General features: G+C 42.9%; 1 protein-coding gene across 11 annotated transcripts in view; it reads left to right on the top strand.

The window, feature by feature from the left end:
* The window catches only part of CELF4 (CUGBP Elav-like family member 4), a 709,115-nt gene that overhangs the window by 650,934 nt on the left and 39,308 nt on the right, over positions 1-18,873 (top strand). For 5 of the 11 annotated variants that reach the window (XR_008447745.1, XR_008447744.1, XM_054054192.1 and 2 more), the window contains exons 9-11: positions 2,976-3,041; positions 4,682-4,762; positions 10,695-10,838. Coding sequence is in view for 9 of the 11 variants with exons in the window: in XM_054054192.1 (XP_053910167.1) it covers positions 2,976-3,041; positions 4,682-4,762; positions 10,695-10,838 (291 nt within the window). In the remaining 2 variants the exon portion in view is untranslated. The remainder of the gene's footprint in view (positions 1-2,975; positions 3,042-4,681; positions 4,763-10,694; positions 10,839-18,873) is intronic. The other 6 variants (XM_054054196.1, XM_054054197.1, XM_009560062.2 and 3 more) reach the window with 3 other exon arrangements.

Raw genomic sequence — 18,873 nt, 5'->3', positions numbered from 1 at the left:
ACTCACCACCACTTCTTTTCCCAAACAGCCAAGGTAGGGTATGAAACTATGAATAAAACATATAGTACCAAGCAAGGGATTGCAGCCTCCCTGTGCTGTCTGGTCGTACAGCCCAGGGATGCTTTTAACTCATTGGTTTTCAAGAGTGTCCACAGATGTTTAGGTCAGTGTTACAGACCAGCTGCTTTGCATCTTACTTAACTATGAGCAAGTGCTTCCCAGCTTGGAGCAAAGCTGACTGAAATTAGGGGAGATTCTTCCCACCGGCTTGTATGTGCTGTGAGCCAGGAGGACATTACCTGCGTGGTCTGGGGCACAAGGCTGCATCTTGAAAAAGAAATACCCAGTTAAATACCAACCTTGATGACCAAACATTAAGACTCTGGAAAATAATGGAAACTAAATGCTTTGTGTGGGAGGGAAAAAGGATGCATTTAAAGGCATGTTGTTCCAAACCCTTTAAATAAAGTGGTTTTATAGTTTTTAATATTTAATCCTTAAGGTGCACCGTGAGTTTCAGCATATATTTCCTAGGCAGAAAAGCTTAGTTAAGATGGGTAAAACATGGCTCCGAAGGCAGGCAGGCATGCTATCTGAAAAATACGGTAAGGAGAGAAGGTCTGAAGTAAGCCAGGTGGTCCTGTTCAGGACATAGATTCAGCTACAGCTTTGAGAGTGGGCAGTTTACACATATGCCCAGCTAAGGCAAAGAATAAAGGACAGGACCACAGTCAGACAGGTACTGCTCAATGATGTCTCCTGTATCAATGAAAATGCAATCATTGCCAGTTGTCAGCATGTCAGAGAGAGAATGAGCATTTCTGAGTCCAGCCTCAACTGGAGAGAAAGGAAATGCTGTGAGTGAAAGGAAATGCTCCTGAGCACTGAAGACCATATCTTCTAGCTTTATGAACAGATGAGTGCAACCATGGAAGAGCAGTTGCCTTTGGGGCAGACGGTAGATTGTCATCTTCATTACAGACTGCAAAACCATAGCTATCTTATAAATATTTTTCTTGCTTTTTCACATACCCCCTCAGCTTCCTTAGGTGGTATCTTCTGCCTCACAGGACTTGGTCATTTTGGGGGGTGCAAGTTATCAAGATCTGTTCTCCAAAAGGAGTGCAGGAACCAGTGTATCGCTCAACATTTCATAGCCATTCAGTTTTCTTCTGGAGCAATATGCTTGACTCCAGTTTTAGAGGAAAACAGTATTAAACAGAAGTTATAAAGAATAGAATTCATTTGCTTCATTTTTCAAGAAGGTAGCAGTAAACAGAAAGTTTCTATGTTTTCCAAGCATTTTTTTCCCATTTCCTGGAGCATCTACTCTTTAAAAATATAGGCTTGCATCTTTACTATGCCTTCCACTGATCTCCCACAGGTTTTAATATATTCCTCTCACACCCCTTTTCAGGAGGTGAAAATTCTTACAGTAGGGTAGTGCTTTCCCATTTCACATACTGACATATTGAGGGACCTGACAAAAGTCAGCTAAGAAATCACCCAAACAAATTCCAAACTAAGACTGAAATCCCACTTATTTCTTCCTGTGAATACCCCATCCTCATAGTCCTTGTGATCCAGTAAGGCCCATAATGAGCAGGAGTCTCCAATCCTTGGTCAGCTTATTGGAATTGTGCACGCAAAGTTTGGTCTTCTCACAATTGCTCTTTGTATTTTGGAGAAAAGTGCAAGGTCTTCCAAGCTTCCGTCATGATCAATTGAAGTTAAGGTTCAAGCTCGTATTTACATCTGCAAGAAGACACTGTGTTCATATTCCTTGGGTCCATAACACTCCTGTTTGCCAGACTTCCTACACATAGGCATACAGTTAGTGTTTCTCCTTGAACAGGTCAATGGCACTAGGTTTCCTTCCTAGAAGCCCACACCTTTGTGTTCTCCAAGACCTTGTCTCCAGCTACATCTCTGTGCTCATAGGAGGGAAGAAGGTAGGATGGAGAGGATCAAGAATAACAGTGGCAGTTCCCTAAGGGATCATCCTACCAGTAAGAAGCTGGATGGATTGCATAAATGTAGAACTGTGCAGCACCAATAAATACAAATTAAACTCATAACAAGAAGTGAAATACTAGGGCCAAGGTGACATTTGGACTGGGGGTTCAGCCAAGCTTTGCTTTAAATATTTTATTGCTGCAGATAAAGAAAGAGCTTATCCAACACATTTCCCTCTCTCTTTTTTTCTCTCCGTATCAACCAAAGGGGAAAAAGAAAAAAAAAATCTTAACTAGCTTTGGCTGTATTTGAGCTAGACTTCAAAGTTCCACAAAAATAAACAGTTTTAGGGGGGAGGAATGCACACTTGTAAAGAGAGAAAATGCACTTTGAAGCCAGCAAGGGACTGCATGTCTTACGCAGAGATTCACAGCATCCTCCCTGGAGCAGACAAGTGGAGTCCCCCTCCCCTTCAAGCAGCATCTCCTCTCTCACAGGGAGCTGCCTGGCAGCAATACAGTCCTTCGAAGGGATGTCGGGATAGCAGGAGCCACTGCTTTGTTCTGTTCTCCTTCCTCCTGCTATACCCCTGTTGTTTTCTGCTCTGATTGAAAGTTTCATTTGACTGTAGCTGTCACTGAGATCTGAGTTTGCACAGCACCTAGCACAGTGTCAGTCCTGGCTCAAGATGAGGATTCTTTGCAGTTGATTACTGCAATGCCAAAAAGCTGCATGATCAGAGGTGGGCTCCATAATTTAAGCTTGGGAGAGGAATGAAGAGGTTTGTTTGCCCCCTGCTCCAAAGTCTTACAGGTTGACGGCTGAGGGACAGAGCCTTCCTGGCTGTCACGGGGGAACTCTGTGCAGTCCTGTCGATCGAGTGAATAACCTGGTCCTCTTCTGGACCTTCAGCCCCTAGGTCTGTCTATCTCACACCACATATTAATGAAGGAAGAAAAAAGGAGAGTGCCTGCCATATTTTAACCCCTAAACTCCTTCTCTCTTTTGTGTCTCTACAGCACAGAGCCCCACTGCAGCAGACCCCTTGCAGCAAGCCTACGCTGGAGTGCAGCAGTACGCAGGTCGTTAGTATTAACACTTTCTCCCAATAAACCTTTCTCTTCTCTAAATCTTTTAATCTCTGAACACACCTGAGGGGGCTGGGAGCAGGGAGGTGCTCGCTGATACAGGCGTCAGCTGGGAGCCACAGGCTCTGAGATTAAATTTGCACTTCTTGTGAAAAGATACTTAAAACCCAGAGTCTTCTTTCCCTAAGGAGGGAAAGGTTCCCACTGACCTGTACATCAGAGCAGCTTCATTGGCAGGACCCGGTCCTGTCTTCTTAGCGCAGTCCACAAGTGTAAAATCAGGCCCCTGATTTGGAGGCCACTTTCTATAAGAGGTCTCCTGAGTGTTGCAGCAAGGAGGGGAGATGGGTGACCAGACCCTGCAGAGCCACTGCTGTTATGCCCGGTGGGTTATGCCATGTTTGCACATACCTGTATTTTAGTGCATGTCTACACTAGCCATACTCCAGCTAGCGAGTCTGAAGCTTGCTTAGGCGCTAAGCAGATTACTCCTGGCTTCCCAACAGCCTTCTCCATGTCTCCCAGTGAGTCAGCTTCCACTCAGATCACCCTGTATGCTGAGCAGCATCTTTGCAGTTGATGGACTGACATCAGCCAAAGTGACCTGGTGCAGACCATGACCCCATCGTGTTCAGCCTCCCCTCGTGAGGTGTCCATGACCAACACTGCAAGGAAGCTGCCACCCCAAAGTCATTATTTCCAGTGGTAACTGGAGCAATGATAGGCTCCCACTGAGGAATGGCTATTATCTCATGTCAGCGCTGTATCTGGAAACTTAATTTAATTCTCCATGTAGGGCTTCATTTGCCAGTGTTTTAGTTATTGTCATTTATTGCTTGTGAGGTTTGATAGATGGGAAACAGCTCAACCCTTTGAGCTGTTAATTAACCCCTCTGCACACACATGGCCCCTATCCCCCTCTCTTTGGGCTCGCAGGAGACCCGTACTCTGTATTTTTAGCAGCAAGGCACATCATCTACCATCTGTGGTACTGAATGGCTCCCCTTGTCTACTTGGTGGGGAATCTGAGGTGGGGAAAATTGTTTAATTGCTGCACACTGTTTCGACGGTGTTTGTGTGAGAGAGATGGAGTCTCTACAGACCTGAAAGTAAATGTATATCCGACAGTGTATGTGCAACTGTGCCTATAAAGTGTGTGGTCATATGAAGGTTAGAGTCAGGGAGGAAACACGTGTGAACTGTTTTTATGAGCATGTCAATTAATCAGAGTGCAAGAGGGATTACACAGGGAAATGTGTGCATGAGCTCTGCTCGTGGCTGTCAGCATGGGCATCAACATGCTGAGCTCGTGAATGAATGTGTTTGTGGTGCCATCTGGGATGGTTATGCATCTCTGCTGGGAGAGATCTCAGCAGAGACCCTCATTTACACTGTATGGCTGTCCTCGGTGTTACAGCTGATGAAGCTGAAGGGAGGGTGGGTGCTCAGGGCACTGGCTGGAGCATGACTGCAGTGCTTCTGCCACATCTCAGGCTGCATGAGATGACCCTTCCTAGAGCCTAAAAGTAGGGTGAAAGTCCATCTCTAGTTTAGTGTGATGGTTTGGAGTGAAAGCTTGTTACTTCCCAGCACTGAAGTCTTTCCCTGTTTCTTATCTCCTTTTCTCTCCCCTATAGCTGCTTATCCTGCTGCTTATGGCCAGATTAGCCAAGCGTTCCCACAGCCACCTCCCATGATTCCACAGCAACAGAGAGAAGGTGAGTAAATGGGCTGCCCTCCTTTCTGGCCCCAGCATGCCATCTCCATCACAATGGTTGCCTCCACACATGCCTAATGAGTACCCATTAAGCACCCGGTTGCTTTGAATTCCTGGTCCACCAAGCCTTTCTCAATTTCCATTTGTGGAAGAGCATTATCGGCACTAACAGTAATATGTGGGAACATCCTCATGGGAAGTCACTGCTGAGACCTCCTCAGTGCCCAGGGAAAGGAGCACGCTGATGTGCATGGGCCATGGAAAGGGCCAATGTAGGCAACAATGTCAGAAGAGGGACAGGGGCCTGTCCTGTGTTAGAAACTAGCAGAGAGAAAGCAGATAAAAATGCAATTGCATTAGAATAAAGTGTTTAATAGGACACAAAGCATTGGTGGCCCTTCATCAGAATCCAGTAATGTGATTTCAGACACTTGCTATTTAGAGAAGGAGGACCTGCTATTTAGACAACTAGACTGCTCGTCTAGTTGTTTCAGACTTGGTTGATAACCTGGAAACAGAAATCAACCCTTTTAGAGCACAATCTCTATATCAGAATGACATTAAACATATAGTAAAAGTGCCTATTTATTTGCATTGAGTGTGAAAGGAGCCTGAATTAGCTAATGTGCAGGACAGGACGGCGGCATTGGGGACATGAAAAGTAAGGAGAGGTGAATCTGTCACCATTGCATGTAAATGTTTTGGGAGGCAACCATGCTATGTGATGTTCTCTTTACAGTCAGTGGGGAGCAGTTGGATCCTCACAGATAACCCACTCAGATAGTCCCAACCATCCTCCAAAAAGCCCATTGCTCCTTTTTGATTAGAAGAAGAGACTGCTTTCCGAAGTGAGGCGTTTAAGTCAGGTACTTCAGCTTAATGTAGAGACCCTCATTTTAAATAATTACATTTCAAATTTTATCCTCTATTAGATCACTAATTCAGATATATTCTATGTTATACATGTTATTATATAGATATAATGACATTTAATATTTTAATATAGTGTAACAGTCAGAATGAAAAGAATCAAGATTACACTATCAAACTAAAACATTCTGATGGCCTAGAACTACTTTGGAGGAGAAATCTCATTTTGCAAGAAAATTAGAAATGTCGGCATTTCAATCTAATTTGGAATTAATTTTTTTCCGATGTCAGAATTTCCTGGGGAACACAACTTCCAGCTCCTGATTAGCTCTAGTACACGTCCCTGCTGTGAGAACAGATGCACAGACCTAACATATCATTACAGAGATGTTTCCCCCATGCTGAAGGACTTTGCTTTTTATTACTTACTGGGGCTAGATTAAGCACAGGACAAAATGGCGAGCAGATCATTGCTCAGTGTAGCATTGTGCCAGAAATCATAAGAAGCAAGGGATAGATGTTGTGCACACTTTGAAGACCCACTACCCAAAGACCCCTCGTTTTGTGAGGCACAGTGTATCTCTTGTAGGTGGAGGGTAAGTGTTACCCAGCAGACCAGTTATCTCATAACTTCTCACTTTTTCCTGTAAGCAGCTGGTATGGAGGTTGGTTGGGGGCCAGATATATGCAATGAACCACCAATCTAACGCAGGTTGCTGTTCCCAGTGCCCTTCATTTTCCAGCAGTGTTTAGATGCTGTGGCTTTTTTGCTGCTTGCTAGAGGGAGAAACTCTAAGGCACAACATTTCTTTTTAGCAGAGGGTCAAGACCTTTAAGCATCTCTAACCTTTAACAGGAAAACACAGCAAAAGGGAACTCTAATAATAATAATGCTCAGAGCTGAGAAGAGTACTTTATGTTTGCAAGGATGTGCACAAACATTGATTCGTTAATGAACCAGCCCTACCACAACAATAACATCGATGATCACATTGTTAATAACAATGCTAACTCTCTGCTCCCGGATCCCTGTTGGATAACAAGCCCAGAGCAGCTTGGCTACTGCACCGTTCCTGTAGAGATTAGTCATTACTTCTGCATGAGCACTGAGGATGCCGGCAGCTGATAGGGTGCATAGGGTGGAACAGATCTAAAAGCTAGAGATGAAGCTTTGATTTAGGCCATGTCAACCAGGCAAAACTTGGGAGTAATTTTAAATTGGTAAGGTATTACTCATTTTGACATAGTTTCTGAAACTCAGAAGTACACTTAGATATTAAAATAAAGTTGTGAAGGCTTGTGACTCTTATGCTGGAAAAGGAGCAGGAAGCAGATACAGAAAAGGTAATGAAATTCCAGGCTCTGAGTGTTTGCTATAGAGGTTAGGTGTGCAGCTGATCAAAGGGCTACAGGCTAACTTCATACAATCTTACAGGACAGCCCATTTTTCATTACTGTTTGAAGAGCAGTCTAATCACAGACTTATGACACTGACTCACAGTCTTGGGGATGCAATGATAGATAGCTGATGTCAGTCCAGCTATGCGAAGTTTACTTGTGTTAAAAGTGGACACCCAGGTATAGGTTCAGTATCCTGCTGTCCCCATGTTAAAAAACTAACAATTAGCTGGAGAGTAAGGAGAACAGGCAGAGCAATGGCCTAACAGCTCAACTCCAATCCAGCCAAAACGATATGGACCCCAAAAAGAGTTCTTTAGCACATGATCCTATGCCCTTAGTCATGGGTTTTTCCACTACCCATCATGATTTGCCTGTGATTTACAAAGCATTCATAAACTGTGTGTTCCTTTAAAATTTTCTTTACTTTTTGTCCAAATCAAAGCTATCTGTGCTTCTTGTCCATTAATGGGTGGAAATGAATATAACTGGAAGCCACATAACCAAGAGGCACGGTAGATGTCAGAGTAGAAATGAATCTTGATTGTCTTCTTATAATGTGTCATTAGAGTTAGATTTTGAGCTGACTTACAGACCTTCTGGAAGCGAAAGTAAAGAGTGTGTAATCAACTTTAGGAATGTATTTTGCCCTGCCAAGTATACTAATCTCTGATAATGCAGTAACTCACTTCAACACAAGACCTTTCTCTCCAGCAAGACAGCTGGAGAGGCCACAGCTGTGGTCTTCATCTCCCTCCAGTGATGCTGACTGAGTCCTTTAAGACTCATTGCATGTGTCTACTGAGAACTAAGTTCTTCATAGCATTCTAAGCTGAACAACTCATGCCTTTGGTTCTTGAAACATATACAAAGAGACAGACAGATATATAAACATGTAGTATTCCATGGAGTTACCAGATTAATTTGACTCGGGCAAAAACAACCACAACAAGGCAGAAGGGCTGAGACAGAGAGAGCTTATTTTGTGAATCCTTTACTAAGGAGTCTAACTGTGACTGGTAACATACAGATGGATGGATTTAACAAGAAATTGCTTGTTAAATTCTAATGGCAGAATTTTCATATATGAGCATGGTAAAACCAATCAAACTACCCCAGGTTGTTTCTCAGTAGCAGGTGGAGTTTTCAGCATTTGAAATTAGCAAAAAACTCCTGTATTTGGGAACAGAGTAGGTTTGGCTTTGAATGTCTGAGTTGGTACGGGAAGCCACAGCATGGGTTTCCCAGCCACATTTCAGACATGAACTCAGATTTTTCACATCCTCCCTGGTTTCTTCCTCTTGGTCTCTGAGCAGCATGAGGCAAAGCTAATTTCAAGGTGATCTAAGAGTTGTTCTCTCCTTGAGCCCAAACTCTAAACCTGGTGTAGACTAAGTTGCATGCCTCCTGGTCTGCCTTATGCCTTGCTAGGTGTTTCTTAACACACGCAGGCAGAATCCCTACTCATGCACAATGCATCCAAGACCCCAGGAAATGCAGCTGGCATTTTTGAAAGGATTTGCCAGTTTTACAGAGCAAACTGCTGGCTCTGGTGATGTCAGTGGGAATTTTGCCACTAATTGCAGCAAAGCCAAGATTTTACCCATTCCATTATAATGTGGATCTCAAATCCCACAGCAGAAGTGCTTTGGGGCACGTTCAGATGAAGGAATGAATATTTCCCTGCTATTCTGGACCATGGTCTTCTCCGGGGCAGAATTTTCTCAATTCTAACAGATGCCTAAGGGAGTCAGTGTTTGTTTAACACTTTCAGACTGTTTCATATCTAGTTTATCATGCCAATAACTCCACATTGTGTGAAAATTAACTGCAGCAAGGACTGGAGAAGGGATAGTTGCTCAGTGAGGAGACTAAGAAAGAGGCAGATGGGAGGTCAGGGAAAGATGGAAAAGCTTGGCATGAAATAGGGGAGCCTGATTGTGGGCCACTGAGGTTCAAAAGTAATTTAGCTAAGCAGATGACCGGATGCCTAATTAGTTAATTATCCCACCGTACCACTATCCCTCCCATTTGGAAGAAACCCTGTTACCTTCCTCATGACCTCTAGGAAATGCACAAGATGCAAAGGATCAGCTGTTCCTTCATGACAGTCCTTTTAGCAAATTAGTGGGGAAAACTGTGCTTAACAAATATTCATTAGGGCTTCATTTTCCATTAATCCAAAAGGAAATGTGGAGAGTCTGTGACTTCAATCACGCTGAGGCCCAGGAATTTTAATGAGTTTTAAATGGGCATCTGTCAGAATCCTGACTTCGCTGTACTTCTCCTGCCAGCCGGGGGGATGAGTAATGGCTAATAAAAGTGGGAGCATCTAGGCAAATTCCTCTCCCTAACAGGAAAGGCAAAGTTGTAATTTGCTGTGTTATGACACTGTAATTATCCGCTAATGAAGAAAATGAGAGTACTGAAAAGCCCTTTCTTCCCCACACCGTACCCCAGGTGCAAACGGGGGAAAGTTGGCTGTTAGGTCACAGGACTGTAGGCACATGAGCTGAAAGGAAAGAAGGAGGAATCCTTATTTCCTTCTGTATTCTTACCCTACAACAAGGTGCACGCACTGTACCCCCTTCATCTTGCCTTCATTCTGTGCAAATCAGTGCTAGATTTACCTGTTGAGATCAGTGCAGAGCTGAGCAGCAGCTGGAAGTATCTTGGAAGTAAAACCATGAAAAAAACAATCCCTGCCTCCTCAAACTATATAGTTTTCTGCTAGTGAACACTGAAGAGTTTTAAACGTTGGGGTTTTTTTCAACAAAACCACTTGGATATACTTGTTTCTTTTTGACTTTTGCTGAAGTAGAGCATGCTTAAAAATAAAATTCATATTGAAATGTTTTATTCTAGGTTGTTTTACCAAAGGCAGATTCTCCTTCTTCTGCCCCAAACACAATTTCAACAGAATATTTTCTGAGGGTCTCTACTTTAACCAAGCTGTATATCCCAACTAAAGACTCCTCTCTGCATATTTTTCCAAATACTCTCTGAAGTCTGTAAGAGCATGTGTTACAGCACTGAGGCAAAAAAGGCAATTCCTCTTGTCTAGTAATTTGGATTAAAATCCATCTCTATGATCTCTCTTGCAGAACCCTCTAGAATGGCGGACATGGCCAAACTGTCCAGATTTGTGGGAGTCTTCAGGCTGAGTCAAGCTGGGGGGGTTGAATTCAAAATTCAACAAAACAAAATAATCCTGTGGGTTTGTGCATACCTTTCTGCTTGTTACCACAATCCTCATACAAATGCAAGAAGGATAATAAAACTTTCGCATGCAGACACTGAAGAGAACAAGGGTCACCCAAAACTCTGCATATTAACTAAGATTATGAGGAGCAAAGAAAAACTATGAACTGCATTCTTTCATTCTTTCTATTCTTATACCTCCATTATGTCTTTCCATGGCCATATGTACAGCTGCATTCCTCTTTCTCTAGAGTTTATCCTGGTGTCCATCCTGGAAAAATTAATGAAGTTAGAATAGCCTTCTGACTTCTGTCCATTCCTCTGAGAGTCTACAGGTCTACAGATTACTTCCTAGTGGTGACCCCTCACCCGTCAGAGAGAGGGGATGCCAAAGTAAAATTCCACCATGTGCTTTCTCATACCCTATTTCTCTCCATTCATGGGTCTTCTTTTTCTCTTGATAGGACCAGAGGGCTGTAACCTGTTTATCTACCATCTGCCCCAGGAGTTTGGGGATGCTGAGCTGATGCAGATGTTCCTGCCTTTCGGTAATGTCATCTCCTCGAAAGTGTTTGTGGATCGGGCGACAAACCAAAGTAAATGCTTTGGTGGGTAAAGATAACAAAACAATTAGATTCATCCAGGAAAGGGCTTTCTCTGAATACTTTACCTTTCAAACTGCTTTCTTTCTGCTTAAGCTTTATGATTTCTCTCAATTTACTCCTGTCAATACTTTCCCCCTTCCCTCTTTCTCTCCTAATTGTCTCATGCTCAGAGTTGTGTGTGCTGCTTAGAGGTGAAGGTCTGGCATCTCACCAGCCCTAAGGTTCTGCAGATGCTGGTGGAGAGGTGGAAAATATCCCCTCTATAAAGAGGAGATGGGAGGGTACCGAAAAGACAAAAGAACCTGGAGTGAAATGGAGGGGGCTGGGAGGCTAGGTGAAATGCTGATGGGATCAGCGGAGAAGGATGTGGCAGAAGGGAATTTCTATACCCAAAGAAATGGAAAAACATGTGTTGAAAGGAAGATAGAGCTTTGAAGAAAGGTTTCCAGCAGCTGTGATGCATTAGACTGCAAGGAGAAAGAGCTGAATATCAGCCTGGTCTTCTGGGTGGATAATGACTGGGTAGACCATAGGCTCACTAGACTCAAGCCAGCACCACAGCAGGTACAGATAGAGGGAGCTAACCCTATACCTCACTGAGAGGCTGGGTTTGAAAGCTGCACCGTGCTTACACAGCTCTGGCCTCACTGTTGAACTAACTCCACCAGCTGGAGTGCAGAAAAAGCACAATTTCAGCTGCCTGTGAGCCTCCAGCTCAGAGACATCCTGAGCTGCACCCACAGTGGGAGGGCTCAGCCAACCAACAGATATATGGTGATGTGTGCATGGAGCTCCTGCTGTTTGCAAAGATTTTGTTGTGAAGGGACCCTTCCGGCAGCACAGCAGTATGGAGACCCCTCTACATTGGATATCATCCCAGCTGGAATACACTGGCATATGCAATCTCTAGTCCTCCACCATCCTATGCTCTTTGCAGACCTTCCTTGAGAATTGCAATGGGACAAATTATTGTTTTTTCTTTTCCATTATTTGCACCTGATCTAGACTCTGTCTTTCAGTCAAAGTACCAGAGTTAAGACTTACAGGAGTTTCATTTGATTTTAAAGCCACTCTCAGGCTCTACACTACACTTCCCTTCCATGATGCCTTCCCCTTTCCCCTCCTGGAGAGCCCACCTCCCAAAAGTTTTACTTCATCCTTTGCTAGCTATGGTGCATGTCAGACAGTACTTCCAAGAGTTTCATGGAAGTTTTCTATCCATAGTTCTTCCTACCCTTTCACACAGGTTCTGACCAGGCTGTTTACCCCTTTGATTGAAGGAACTCTGCTCCCTGATGTGAGGGGAGACAGTGCTCCCCTTCACCGGTAGTCACTGAGTTGCTATACTTTCAAGGTCTAGAGGAATAAAGGACAAAGAGTTTGGTGTGAAGAGGTAATTTGGAAACTCAAAATGAGGAATTATGAATTAGCCCCATTCTCTCCACAGTCCACCTGCTTTTTAGAGCTTTAACCATATAAAAGTTCATAACAAGATGAGCAGACCAGCATAGCTCTAGGTCACATCTAAAATTAATGCTTCAAGGATACCCACGGCTTAGACATAGACCTTTGACAATGAAATCACCATTCCTATCATAAATATTTAGGGAACTACTGAGCCTGGTTCTCCTCATATCGACAAGTGGGAAGGACAAAGATAAATTGACAAATGAGGTGAGCGCCAAGTCCAGTAAGGGAAAGTATCTTCTGGACAGGTATTTAACTTATCTGCTCTTAGCTCAAAGACTCTCTGACTGCAAGGCTTAAAGAGGACAGAAACACACACATAGCTTGTGAGGCAGGGTTGTAGGGCTGGCTTTATTGCTGCTTCCAAGGTCATGGCTGACAGCTATACAGGAATTGAGTGATCTTACCAGAATTTTTTCTTAACATTGAGTCTTACTGGGAGAACCTAAACACCAGCTTGTTTAACAAAGCAACCTCCAAAACTAATGGGTGGATATTCCGGCCTGAAAGCCCTTTGAACGTGTAGCCTCAAGTGCACAGACAAAGAAAACAGGAATTAGATATTGCTAGTGGCTTTTGGAGACTTACATATTAGCTTCTGAGACACAACTATTGAAGCCCAGTGAGTTTTGGATCTCAGATGTCAAGCCCCACTTTTCTCTGGCTTTGACTTACTTTCACATAGAGCTGAGTGCCTACTGTTACTGTTGGTCTCAGACAAACATGTTAACTACGCTGCCATGCACATCAGCTCCAGAAGGATAGAAACAGCAGAAGCAGGGCTAGCTAATTATCACAAGTATTTCACAGGGCTCTCCAAACCTCCCACCCTGCTGACCTTCAACTTCAGAACAACATGAAAATGTGCAGGGTATTACAGAAAATCAGGCCTATAATTTGTTTTGCTAAGTCCACTGGAGCTGGCACTGATTGTCATTTTCTGTTCAGAAAGTCAATTTAAATAACAAAAAAGTAAAAAAAAAAAAATAGTTTTTCCTAAAGGAAAGATTTTGTTAACTTTGAAAGTAAGAAAACTGCTTCCTTTTCTGCTTAAACTTTTCCCAGAACTCAACATGTAAAAACATAGCATTTGCATTCTGTTTCGGCTTTTTTTTTTTAACCCAGCTAAAGCTCTCCAACTGGTAGCCTGGGGGGACAATTCTGTCTGGCCCCAGAAAGATATTCCACCATTATATGACCTTTTAAAATGTATCTGCTATGCAGATCCCAAGTAAATTGCTGTAACAGAGTCTAGCCCCAGGTTGTCGAGAAATTGTCAAGAAGTCCTGCTTTAGACAAACTTAAAAAACTCTGTGGAGAAAAATGTCACCATGTTTTTTTTCCACGGGAAGAAAAAATACTTTATTTGCTGCTCTTGTCTCACTGCTGAACTACCTGTAAACAGCTGGCCCAAAGTGGGTGAGTCAGTAAAGCAGCATTTCAAAATAGGACTTTCATTTCCTTCTGTTTGGCTCTAAATTCTCCTCTGCATTTCCAGCAGAAAGTTATCTCCTTTGGCCACCACTAGCAGGATACTGTAGGGGCAGCCATGGTAATGTTAGGAAGATAGCAAGACAAGTCACAAACCTTGCTTATGGTTTCTGGAATTCATGACACCTGCAGAGAATCTATAGCATATGAACGTGCTGAAAAAGCCATGTTGTGGTCATGAAGGCTTCAACTTTCCCAGTTTAGAGGCCACTACCTCCTGGCTGACAAGAAGCAGTGAGGAATGCATGCTATAGTAAACACCAGTCTCATGTATAAAATGTTAAAGTGCTTGATATATGTCTATTGTTTTCTATAGCAGGACTCCTTGCTGTAGTGTGTTAAGACTACCTGAGAAACAACTTTGACTTCTCGCTCATTCAGTCATTTAAATTGGGAGGTTCTTTTGCCTTAGACTTCCCTTCTGCTGCGTATATCCAGGCTAGACTCAAATCCTTTCTTTTCGCTTATAGTTTTTGAAACCTTTGTCTTTTTTTTTTTTCCCCTCTGTCCTTATGCTGCTGTAATACATCCAAGCAGACCACATTTCTCCCTCCTATTCACCAACATCCTCCCTATCCCCGTGGCCTGAGCATCCATCACACCAACTGTATCAGCACCTCTTTCGGTTTCCCCTCAGCTACTACCTTATCCACCCTCTCATATTCAAACTTATTGGTCTCACCTTCACAGGTCTTCACCATTGTGTCCTCTTCTCTAGTCTCTCACTAGTCCTTTACCCAATGCCTGGCTGATACCCATAGCCTCTTCCCATACACTTCTTTTACAGCCAACATGTTTCTCCTCACTGGGCCCTGCTGTCCATTCCCAGTGAAATTACAGGCATTGCTGTCTCACTTTAGGAAAAATTACACTTAATCTGATGCTCCTTGAAAACAGTCACTCCCATTCTCACATCAGGCTGACCTGGGACGTCTTGCACATAGGCACAGTGTGTCACAGACTAAATATCAACTTCTGCAGGACGCTAGAGCTGTATCTTGTCTCTGGGTGAGACAAAGACTGCACTGGGTTTCTCACCTTCCTGCTGCATGTGTGTAAGTTCTTCTCTGTCTAGGTACCATAAATGTCAGAGAACAGTGAGTACATCTATATAGTGGTTGTAATGGTTCTGGTGATAATTCTCCTCTCAGTTATGGAGATAGTTTAAGTGTGATCAGTTTCTGTGCAAGGCAAAAAGAAAATTCCATTAAAATGACACTATTAAAGGCTGCTAAAGCAAGAGCCATTCTTCATGCTGCCCACACACAGTTAACTCTACCACTGTCACAGGGTGATGTTACAATACAGCCCTAATTTCAGGAACACTCACTGATGATGCATAAGACACATCTTAAGAAGGCATTTGGAAACTTTAAACTAGTGAAATACAGAGACAGACATGTTCTAGAAAAATGTTATAATAGAGAAGAGAGAGGAAAGGATAGGTTTGGGCAATATTAATTAGGAAGACATGACAGAAATTAGAAAAATGAGGCCATGGATGGAGCAGCAGAGGCCAAATTATTACCCCAAGGTGTCAAATAAGATGCAGATAAATTAAAGCTGGAGGAATTGCTTTACTGGTGCACTTGGAAATTCATTCGCCCACTCACCTCGTTCTGAGAGAAGTGAGCGCCTGTATCTGCCAGCTTTTTTGTGTGCCATAGAGCACTGGATACTGAAAGGCCATTTCTGCACTGTGCTTCTCTGTCCCTGATATATGTATCCATGGCACATGTCTGTTCCCCATACCTGCCACCAGAAGTGGCAGCTTCTGGTTCTCCCCACAGCAAAATAACTCCAGGATGCTGTGAAGAACCTCTCCTATGCCCACAGAGACACCATGGTTTCCTTCCACTTGGCTCAAAATTGTTTATCATTCCAGGTGTAAGCAACAACACCTGCAGGATGTTTTTCTCCTTTTCTGTGCATTCCAGATGGACTTTCACACTAGCAGTAGAGATATCCATGCCTTTTTGTCACATGTTAAACATAGTAAGGAGCATTCCATCTTTTACTCCAAACTGCATGGATTTCTTACGACCATAGGTCGTATAGGCTAAAGGAAATATCTTCTTTGATTCTTGGTACAACATGGAAATTGTGTTTCATTCGTATTCCTGCAGGGAGTCCACTCAGAGGTAGTGGGGCACCCCATTTGAAAAAAAACCAGCCTGTTTTCTCTGAAGTTGCCAAAAGAGAGGAGATAATACCACTTTGCGAGGGTTATGGTAGTTAATTACCTTCACTGTCAAATATCTCTATTCCCTACTGAACTTCTGGCTCCTAGCTTATGAAAAGAAATAAGGTAGCCAAAGGAGAGAGATTAAAGGTGAGAAAAGCAGTGAGGAATGAGAACTGGACACAGTAGGGGATGAGGCTCAGGAGAAAGGCTGATGGCTGGGTAGAGCTTGTATCATGTTATTAAAAACACACTGTGGCAGTTCAAGATTGCAATGTGATGGCAGAAAGGTGGAGTGGGAGATGCAAAGCAGCAGGCAGGTTGTGATGGTCTACGGAGTTTCAGCCTGGAAGCTGAACAGAAAGAAGAAAGAAACATCAAGAGACTAGGATATCAGCAAAGCTCTGTAGGGCCCTGGGACCAGGGTCATTGCGGATCAGGTCTAAAGTGCATTGGCAGCACTCTGTAAGACATAGGAGTGGAACAATGGACCCTGAGGTACATCAGAAAAATATTGCTCAGCACCTGCTCACAGTGTGCCTCCGAAAGACCCTGCCAAACCTGGCAGTTTCTCATTTAATAAAAAATACCTCAACTCTCCTTAAGTTCATGCAGAAAAGTAAGCAAGTCCAGGAGTAAGTCACTGTAAGAGTAAGAAATTCCAGTCCTGTCTTTCTGCCCCATCTGGATGATCAGGAGTCAACCCGGCCGTGTGCCTTGTGTCCCCTTTCGTAGCAGGACACAGATTTCTTTGCAAAGAGATTTAGGATCCATGGATGAGGAGAGTTATTTATTAGCCCAAGGGTTTTTTTGATTTTTTTTTTTGATTGTTCCTTTGGTAAATAGGAAGATTATCACTAGAAAGAGATTATTAGAAAGCACTTGGGAAAGAGCTGAATCTCTGCTTGCCGCTGTTACCACTACCAAGATTAAATTTGATATTTTTTTTCTTTTTACTTTTAACCTGATTTCAAATTTCCTAAGAAAGATCTCTACTCAAGCCTTTCTCTTTGTAGCCCATGGAATTAGGCTGTGTCCTTTACTTTGCGTGATCTAGTGGCAATACATTTTGTTTCAGGTCCCCGGACAATATCAGATTGTCATCCTAATATAGCTATCGGCTACAGATTAAAGCTCAAAGTAGAATGGAAGAAGCCACTAACGTGAGTGCCTGAGCTGAGACAAGGGAGGGGAAAATTTCCAGATGTTTCATCATGTCTGACCCCTGGGATATTTTGATTCGGATCAGTAAGAGTTTGTTGCGGTCCTCTCCACTCTGAAGGACCTGGTGCAGACAGCCAGCCAAGGAGATATTTATGATGTATCCAGCTTAGTTGGAAAGTAAGCCAAGGAAAGGGCAACACCATTAAAGGGGGGCTTCATGGGGAAGAGGAGGCACAAACGTTTATTTTTTGCTAGCTACTCTGTGTTACACTCCTAAGTAGTCTGGCTCTGAGACTTCAGGTCAGCAGAGTAAGATGGGATGCTTCTCCAGCTGATAAGAAAACAGTTGTTTGAGCAAAAAAGAAAAGGATCTGTTCATCAAACGCACTGCGCAGCACCTCCAGCCATTGCAGTTGGTTGGGGGAGGCTTAGGGGGAGGAGGAGGAGCAGGAGAAGTATTAGGGCTGTGAGCCACTATTCATTTACAAACTATAATTAATTTGATGTTTAGATTAATTTCTGATGCACTCTCAAAGGTGCACTGAAAGCATTTTTCCTTTATTATAATGTTGATTGCTTATTGGGGAGATAAATCTAACTGTCAGTTATGCACTGACTTACCAAAACTTTCAGACCAAGCAAGCATGTATGCATAAGGAACAGCTGTTTGCAGCTCTCCAGTTAAAGAAACAGCTCTGTCTTTTCCCAATAACTCACATTAAAGAAAATCTATACATTGTACACAGGGACTTCTGCTTTCTTTTGTAGCTTAACAATTTATTAGACAAGAATAAGTTAGAAGAATCTGTCTTCCATTTATCTGTCTGTCCATGTGTCTATCACTATTCTATCCATCTCTCCACAGAAGCAATAGGTACAGTCCATCCAGAATGTGCTTAAAAGTTGTGAATATATTTGTACATTCACACTTATACAACCACTTTCAATGTTTTATCACATATTGTAATTCAATATAGGAACTCATTACTGCATGGTATTTGTGACTACTCATTTAATGACCTTCAAAGGTTGAATGGCCATTTATGTGACTAATGGAAATAATTGATGTTAAGAGTTGATGCCAGAAGAAAGAAAATAGAAAAAAAAAAAAACGAAACCCATTTTTAAGGAGATTAAAAACTGAATGCTCTGGGCTTCAAATCAATCTGTTAGCATTGAGAATCAGGAAAAGAACCTGATCAGGCTCTCATGTGCCTGCACAGCATGCTATTTGCTGCCACGTCCTCTAAAAACTCTTTGAAATTAGATAGAATATATGAACTTGAATCATATATAGCAGCTCCTACATGTTCTCCAAGGATATTACAGTTTCAAATGTGAATGCCCCCATGTGCAGAAATGCCAGAGGGTCTCTAGTGCTACTTTAATTCAGCTTGGAAGTTTCTGTTCAGAAGTCAGAAATGATGACCCATCCAATGGGAAGGCCAATTTCTAAATTCAAACGGATGGATCTGCAGAACGCAAAATCACCACACCCTGCACTTGTGAGACTGCAGACCCACCACAACATTTTGGCTACCTGCCTGCCTTTATTTTTGTTTCCTAAGATCTCTCTCATGTGATGTGAATTTGAGCTGGAGAGTGGAAGTGTCTCTGTCAGTCCATCCAACCATCCATCCATGACCCCATATATCTACTTTCAACTTCTTTATACCCGTCTATCCTGTCTCATTCACTGCACAGGACTGCTCCTTAGCATTTTGAAGTCTGTCA

Source organism: Cuculus canorus, chromosome Z, assembly GCF_017976375.1.
Source record: "Cuculus canorus isolate bCucCan1 chromosome Z, bCucCan1.pri, whole genome shotgun sequence".
Classification (NCBI taxonomy): Eukaryota; Metazoa; Chordata; class Aves; order Cuculiformes; family Cuculidae; genus Cuculus; species Cuculus canorus.
Note: the sequence above shows the minus strand (reverse complement) of the source record. Positions and strands in the feature narration are given on the sequence as shown.